The sequence below is a fragment of the Nuphar pumila genome, chromosome 4 (assembly GCF_984573655.1).
Source record: "Nuphar pumila chromosome 4, dmNupPumi1.hap1.1, whole genome shotgun sequence".
In the NCBI taxonomy this organism is placed as follows: domain Eukaryota; kingdom Viridiplantae; phylum Streptophyta; class Magnoliopsida; order Nymphaeales; family Nymphaeaceae; genus Nuphar; species Nuphar pumila.
Window position 1 is genome coordinate 140,084,043 of NC_143252.1, and position 8,082 is coordinate 140,092,124.

Here is an 8,082-nt window from a genome sequence, read left to right on the forward strand (position 1 = left end):
CTGACAACATTGGTGAGGGTTCTCCTTGGTCATCAAAAAAATAGAAAAAGCGAGGAAACTTGAAATCATTCCAGGGTAATTCCGTCAATACCCAACCACGCAAGGTTGCAAACCTTAAAGGCAGCCTCTGGGGACTCCTCCGTCATTTTAGGAGAAAATCGGGGCATATGAGGAAACTTTCTCTCCGAAAGAGCGGGAGGGGTATTTAGGTCTTTATCGAGAAACAGAAGGAGTGGAATGGTCATTTCGCATAAGCTCCTTTTTTTTTAATGGCGCGCATACATGCATCTACGGGGGCGGAGATCAATTTTTTTGTGCGCAGGGAAAGGGCGCGTAGACACGCGTGGGTCGTAGAGGGCTCTGGATCTTCTGTTGGCGGAGTTCGAAGCGTGACGAAACCCTAGTTTTTTTTCCTTGCTTTCTCTTTTTCACAGGGAGGAAAATTGATCGGAAATCGTTGAATTTTCCGTCGTTTTGCCGGAGAACTAGCCGAAAATCGGCCGGAGGTGGGTTTAGGGTTTCGCTCGTTCCGTCCCGGGCGTGGGGGGAGGGGCGAGGATATACTGTGGAACTTTATCCGGAGGAGTTCAGTGTCATTTTCCCTCGTGGAGTGCTGAAGATCTAGCCGGATATCGCCCCGGAGTTTTCGGAGAGGGTTTCAGCGACGGCGTCGGTACGTTAAAAAGGCGGGTTTGCTTTTCCGGTTTTCTCTCTGCTTGCTTCGTCCGGGTCTTCCGTCTGAATCGGTTTGTCCTTGACTCAAGTTAATTTTGGCGGGTCGGGAGGTCGAGATCTGGGAGGTTTTCGGAAGGGGGAGGAGCGGGGGTCGGTGGAAGTGGAAATTGGGGGGTTTTGGGGTTTTTTGGTTTTGGTTGTGGATGGGGAGATCGGGTTCGGGAACCGAGTTGAAGTCCGGGGAGATTGCGCGGCGTGACGTTTGGCTGAGGGTTCCGGGAGGTGAAATTAGGGTTTGGAGGGATGTTTAGCGGGTTAGAGAGTGTTGGATTTGGGGATGAAAATGAGAGTCTGCCGGTGAAGCGGTTTTCCTTTCGTTAGGATCAAAAGACGGAAGATTTGATTTTGATTCGGCTCTTCTTTCCTTGATTTGTTCAAAGTCTCTGTTTTTTTAGCTTCCGGCGATAGCCACCATGCAGAGGTTGCAGCATTCGAGTCTTCCAACGGCCAATAGTTACGGCTCGGGCCACACTGAAGCGCTGCCGGATCAGTTTCCGGCAGGGCTTAGGGTTTTGGTGGTCGACGACGACATAACGTGTTTGACGATACTGGAACGAATGCTCAAGAAATGCATGTATGCAGGTGAGTGGTTTCGCTTCTTAAAATTTCGTTAAGCTCTGTTTTGACTGTTGCTTCTTTTCCTGTTTTGGTTTCAACGTTTCAGGTTCGTCCTGAAAGATAGATGGGTATTCTGTATTTTATTTTCCGATTCCTGAATCTGCCGTTTCATGTCCTAGGCTTGGTCGTTCACCGTCGTCGCATACCTTATGGGGTTCTTGTTTGGATATATTTGGCGTGTGATTATTAGGTTCTTTTGATCCAATGTTAAATGACCAATCCACGCTGTTGTGATCTCCCATCTATATTTATGAGTTGTTAATCTCTTTTTATTTGCATGATTAGCGTTGGCTAGTTAACTACGAGGTGCCTTGTGCTAAAAAGTGAAAACGAATAGAAAAAACTTGTTTACATCATCATCTTCGTTGTGTTGCACATGTGTAGTCCTGGTGCTGTAGGATGATTAAGGTTGGTTAACCTTCAAAAGCGTGGACACCAGGGATGCTAATACGTTTATGATATTGCAAGTATGGTACTCCACATGTGGACAAAAACCTAACTTTTCGTGGGAAAATTCATCGAAAAGGTTGTGGATTGTGGGAACTGATGGGCAGATACTTCCATTTGGGTCCTGAAAGACCATCACAGACAACACAATCTTCATTACCTCTATTTCATCTGGTTAAGTTTTACCAAAGCAGGTCTTTAGCAAGAGCCTAAGATTGTGCTTTTCACAGGAGTTGTGTAAAATTGTGTTTGGTAGGAGGGTACTATTGTTTTTCCACAAGGAGGCTCTAGGTAACGCCAACTGCACAATGCAATCTAGCTTTTCGCCTGTTAACAGCACTTTGATGGTTTTTATCGATCGAGCCTTTGGTTCATTTATTATGGTTGAAACTTTTCACGTTTATGCAAAATTCTTTTCTTTTTTGCTTATGTGCTAGCTGACTGCTGGTACTTTTCGCTTATTTGTGTCTAATCATAATATCATGGGAGCCACCGTTGCTTTATCACTTTTGGGGCACGTAAGGCTGGGTGGTCATGTCCTCAACCCGGAGTTTTACACTGCAGGGAGGCGGTCCCATTAAGTGACCCGGTTCTTGGTGAGGGTTTCTTCGTCATAAAAAAATTTTGTGGGTTACAACCCAACCGAATATGTTTCTGTAGGTTGTATTCCTAAAAGGTTGAAGAACGTGTTTGATGAGTCTTAATGTGTAACGGTTTCTGTTTGGGTTCTGTTGATTTTCTTTTCTTTTGCATCCAGTGATATGACAATTTCGGTGTTGGAGTTTTCCATGTTATTATTATTTTAATTGTAAAATGGCATACTGTGATGGTTATGACAACATATTATGGTTTGCAGTCACAACATGTAATTGCGCTGCAGTTGCACTCTCTCTTCTACGGGAGAGGAAGGGAGGATTTGATGTGGTCATAAGCGATGTTCATATGCCTGACATGGATGGCTTTAAACTTCTCGAACTTGTCGGGCTGGAAATGGATTTACCTGTACTCAGTAAGTAACTTTTTTTATTTTTTGATTTTTTTATCTACCTGTTATTCTTGCTTTGCTAACTCAGGACATGTACTTAGTGATGTCTGCGGATGGGAGAACCAGTGCTGTGATGAGAGGAGTGAAACATGGGGCCTGCGATTATTTGATTAAGCCTGTGCGTATAGAAGAACTCAAGAATATCTGGCAGCACGTTATCAGAAAGAAATGCAATGAAAACAAAGAGCACGAGCAATCAGGTAGTTTGGAGGATAATGAGAGACACAAACGAATATGTGAAGACTCAGAATATGCATCATCTGTTAATGAGGATTCAGATGGCAACTGGAAGGTCCACAAAAGGAGGAAGGAATCGAAAGAAGAAGAAGATGATGGTGAGCAAGAGAGTGAGGATCCTTCTGCATCAAGGAAGCCTCGTGTGGTATGGTCAGTAGAGTTGCATCAACAATTTGTGAATGCAGTGAACCAACTTGGAATTGAAAGTGAGTCTTGAATACCATCTTTGTTCTCCTTTTACTTTCTAGAACTTTGTGTGGCTGTTTTTGAGATTCTGTAATTAGTTGTATTATGTCTGGTTGTTGTTGCCCCATATTCAATTCTTTGATTCTGTATTGCTTGGTTACATGCAGAAGCTGTCCCCAAGAGAATCCTAGAGCTGATGAATGTTCCAGGTCTAACAAGGGAAAATGTTGCAAGCCATTTGCAGGTTTCTGCTCTCCCACCTATAATATTCCTATGTTCTGTTCTTTGAGCAATGGGTGAATCTTTGATAGTCAGGCTTGGGAATTTGCAACATTGTGCTCGAATTTCCATCTAATGAAGATTTAAGTCTGGTTCATAAACCAATATGTTGACATTAGGTGTATCTTTGATTATATAAAATGCCTGAATCTCATGTGATCTGCTATTGCCTATCCCACTGCAAAATACCAGAGCAAAAACTATTTTTTTAGATGAATCCTCTAAGGTGCTATAAAATTCATGTTCTTGCTTTAGGATTCTCTCTCTTGCACTCTCATTTGCTTTCTGTTATGTTTTTGGTTATTTCATATTTTCCAATTTTTCATATATTTTTTCTTGTAGTAAGAATCTTTTATTTTAGTCGATAGGATCCTTTGAAGTTCTATTAGTTTTGTCCCTTTATGATTATTTTGAAACCTCATTTCCAATTTGATCTTGTTGAGGGATATGCTGCATATGCAATGGTGCGATCATCTACTTGGAAGGTAAGATGCCTAAAGCAGGTTTGAGTTGGCATTGCTCACTACAGAGAAAAATTGAGGTGACTGTTAAACATGAATCTGTGGCATGATATTTAATACTTGGAAAATGGCTTCTGTTTTGCAAGTTGAACCTTCCAAGCGATTTAACAAAGCGAACAAGAACAATGGCTGTCTTTCCATGATTCTTCTTTCTAGGCTTTTCAGTGCTGGCTAAATGTTGACATGAAGTTTTGGTTAGTGCAGTAGAAAACAGCCTGTTAGATGAATCATGTCAACTTTCACACCAAATCAGTCTACAAGAAATTAATGAACATGTGATTAAACAAATTGTTCTGTTTGGCACTGATATTGATGGAACCATGGTTGTACTTTTTGGTGCAGAAATTCAGGCTTTATTTAAAGAGGCTGAGTGTTGCCCAGAATCAAGGTACAATTTGTAGTTCTTTTGGTGGACCTGTAGAACCAAATGGCAAGCTGGGTCCAATGGCAAATGTTAGTATCCAAGCATTGGCTGCTTCTGGTCAAATTGCTCCCCAGACTTTTGCTGCATTGCATGCTGAGATCCTTGGTCGTCACACTGGAAGCTTGGTCATGGCAACTGTGGACCAGCCTACCCTTTTACAAGCAGCCTTTCATGGATCCAAGGGCAACCCGGTTGAGAGGGTTGAAGCATTTGCTCAACCATTGATAAAGTCCCAGTCTGATTTGCCAAAGCAATTTGTGCAAACAAATATATCCATTGATGATATTCCTTCTGGCTATTCAACATGGCAGCAACCCCTTGGTGTAGCTGCTGCTTCTAACAACATTGGAGGGTTAAACTCCCATGGAAGTAATCTGCTGGTGCAACTACATCAGCATCAACAACAACAGCAGCAACCTTTGCAATTAGAATCTGGGCATGTGCTTAATGTGCAACTATCATCTCTTGTGTCACCTACATCTTCAAGTAGTTTCCCTGGTAGGAATAACTCAGTTTCTTCATCTGGCAACCACAACATTGGCAACCCAAGCTTCAATGGTAATTGCATAGTTGATTACAGCTTGCTTTCTTCTCCAAGCAGCATGTCAGTTGGAATGGGGCAAGTATTAGATAGTGACTTAAAGAATGTTGGTTTGGTTAATCATTATCCCCTTCCAAGTTGTATGTCATCTGCAGCTTCTACCTGCTCCATGTTGGCTGAGAGCAGCACTGTCTTGCAGAGCTGGCCAGGTCAGAATTCAGTCCCAGTAATGAATATTAATCCTGCTAGCCAGGTAGCTGGGCTTGCACCAAATGTTTGTGAGGTTTTGTATGGCTCGAAGGGAGGTGAGTTGTTGAACCAAGGAGCCTCTAGGAGTCTTGGGTTTGTGAACACGGGGCCTAACATCGTGAACAGGTTTGGTGTTGATAATGGATCTCCCTCGGTCTTTACTGGTGAATTATGCCAAGGTATGGTTTGTCTGGGCGATGAAGATGTAGCTAAGCAAGAGATTAATTTAGACTTCATGGACAATGTGAAAATTGGCTTGCCTGTTCTGCAACATTTCTCACCAAATGATCTCATGAGTGTTCTCTCCAAATAGGTAACATTGTTTTCTCGATCTGATCAATTTAATTTCTTGATAAACAAAAGAGGAAGCTTGATGTGTTATTTATTTTTGTTTGTACCGTAGGCATTGTACCTTGCTGTTTAGGTATGATAGGTAGATCTGATGAGCCTCATTGCACTTGGTATAGCATCTATATACTTCTAGTAAATTGAATCACTCATCTATATACCTCATTGTACCTTGGTAAATCATCTATATACCTCATTGTACCTCTCTCTCTCACACACACACACATACACACATGCATATGTGGATAGAGTGGATGATAGCATGATTACACATGCATCCATGCCCTTCCACATCAGACATGGTTAGACATGAATGCATATGTGAGCATGCCATCATCCATGGGTGCATGTGAGAGAATGCTATCATCCACGGATGCATGTGGGAGCATGCCATCATCTATGCATCCATGTGTGAGCATGATGGCATATGCGCTCACATGCATCTATGCCCAATGTGGATGGACATGGACGCATGTGTGCGCATGCCATTGTCCATGTCATGAGAGAGAGAGAGAGAGAGAGAGAGAGAGAGAGAGAGAGAGAGAGCTCAATTTCTCTTTCAATGGGAATTTGGAAATCATGCAGTGGGTGTTTTATAATTTCATAAAGGAGACATTAGAAGTGTATTTCCATACAAATTATCAATTGCCCATGTTGGTGACTATGCACAAAACCACCAACTCATTTTTTTATTTCTTAGAGGTACAGATTTGTGGTGAACCTGTTTGCTTGTATGAGCTTTTGTGTGCCCCAAAATTATGCCCCTAGCATATTAAAAATGGCCTGATGGTTTCATGTATAAATTGTCATCACCATGAGCATTTTATTAATTTTTATGACTGATGCTTTCATTAATGGTACTTCAGAAATGTATGATGTAGTTTTGGTGTTTTCATACAATTACTAAATTACTTGTGCTGGTGATAATTAATGTTTCAAATTACTTCTTTATTTTTAAGTTTGTTAGGGTAGAGATTTGTAACCTTTTGAATGCTATATAGACTATAGAGTGATGACTAGCTCCTAAAACATTTATGTTCTGAACCATCTTGCACATTTCTAAAAAACATAGTTGCATGCATTTTTCTCTTAATCCTAACCTATAGTGTTCATCATTACTGTTTTTTTGATAGGCAATGCTGGGGTTAGGCAAGAAGTGTTCATCAATATTTATTCGATGTGCGTCCGACATTTTTCCCGTCCACTGTTATGGGTTTTCCTATATATATAAATATATAAGGGAGACTGTTCATCTAAGGGAAGGTACAAAATCTACAACCGATGATAATCAATGGTGTTCCTTCTCTAACGATTGAGTTCTTCATTGATCGGGCTATACATATTGGATTTTTATCATTCATTTAGTGAACATGTTTTGGATTATGAATTTTCGATGTTTAGATGGATTTTTGAAAGCGCTAAAAATCAACGGCCCAGAATGCTTATTTTAAAGTTTTAACTGCATTGTGAGCTGTTGATTTTTCAAATTTCGAAAAACATGCCTATATATTGTTAAGTCTTATTGTAAAGCATATTTATTACTAAATAAATTATAAAAAACAAATATATGAGGTCCGATTGATGAGATGCTCAAACATTGGAGAAGGGAAGCATATATATATATATATATATATATATATATAGAAGGTGACCAACTTGGAGTGCATATTGGTTCTGGGGACAAAGATTTGGTAGTGTGCGTCTCCAGTGGGCTGTGTTCTTTACTGAAATGGCGACAAATGACCAACTTCTAGTTCTCTATATGTACTTGACCATAAAGTTACTTGTGCATGTGACCGTTTAATGTGTACTTTGGTTTTAAAATTCTACCTGGACTAAGTTGTTGGTGCAACAGATGAGGAAGAAGCTGTCTGGTTTTGGGACTCTGGATATGGTTGCAAACCGTACGACAAAAGAGACGAAGCTCTGACTTTTATGATCTCACTATCATGTTATCTTTCAAAAATGAATGGTGCGTGCTACCGGCACGCATCTTAGCCTTATTTGAATGGGGAAAAATCAGGTTTTTTCCTTGTATAAATATTTGAACTTTGTGATGATGCCTTCACTCCGTCCTGGCCTTTGTTTCTTTGCCAGCCTTGAAGAATTGTATTGATGGGAAATAAGAATCATCTTTGTTCCTTTTGTGTTCTCTGGATTGGGGCCTGTTGCTTTGTACATATGTTTATGAATAAGAAAAGACAACTGTGGATGGTGTTCATGCGATTCTCTTATACCTTAACATTAAAGCTGGTGATTCTCTTAAGGACAGTCATCGAGGGTGACTCTGTATCCGCCCATCGATGGCGTGTGTGCCAGATGATGGAGGGTACTTGTTTTAAGGGTGAAGGATTTCTGTATTTTGAGGAGTCCGTCATCTTGAAGGAAGCGCAGCAGGCCGTGTTTGCAAGCCTCGGATCTGAAATCCAAGGGAGATCCTTGGATTTAGGAA

The 8,082-nt window shown here is 41.0% G+C and overlaps 1 protein-coding gene across 3 annotated transcripts; it reads left to right on the top strand.

Annotated features, from left to right (window-relative positions):
- The first annotated feature begins 292 nt into the window (after positions 1 to 292).
- LOC149841320 (two-component response regulator ORR21-like) lies at positions 293 to 7,848 on the top strand. Of its 3 annotated transcripts, none has more exons than XR_016431434.1 (7): positions 293 to 1,317; positions 2,657 to 2,809; positions 2,887 to 3,288; positions 3,436 to 3,512; positions 4,411 to 5,595; positions 6,764 to 6,893; positions 7,486 to 7,848. XR_016431434.1 is itself a non-coding variant. In XM_090003756.1 (7 exons), exons 2-6 carry the CDS (start codon positions 1,149 to 1,151, stop codon positions 5,593 to 5,595), a joined length of 1,986 nt encoding a protein of 661 aa, XP_089859882.1. In that variant the 5' UTR covers positions 295 to 673; positions 1,131 to 1,148; the 3' UTR covers positions 7,486 to 7,848. The 3 variants fall into 3 exon arrangements, 2 of the variants coding, with proteins under 2 accessions (XP_089859882.1, XP_089859884.1); XM_090003756.1 differs by lacking the exon at positions 6,764 to 6,893 and having other exon boundaries at positions 295 to 673; positions 1,131 to 1,317; XM_090003758.1 differs by lacking the exons at positions 2,657 to 2,809; positions 6,764 to 6,893 and having other exon boundaries at positions 1,182 to 1,317; positions 2,874 to 3,288.
- Positions 7,849 to 8,082: the final 234 nt, after the last annotated feature.

What these genes read in the sequence shown, in the direction of transcription:
- LOC149841320 (XM_090003756.1), top strand. Translation starts at nt 1,149, where the DNA reads ATGCAGAGGTTGCAGCATTCGAGTCTTCCAACGGCCAATAGTTACGGC. An exon ending in CAAGAAATGCATGTATGCAG is followed by an intron (nt 1,318 to 2,656) that starts GTGAGTGGTTTC and finishes TATGGTTTGCAG; the next exon opens with TCACAACATGTAATTGCGCT. An exon ending in AATGGATTTACCTGTACTCA is followed by an intron (nt 2,810 to 2,886) that starts GTAAGTAACTTT and finishes ACATGTACTTAG; the next exon opens with TGATGTCTGCGGATGGGAGA.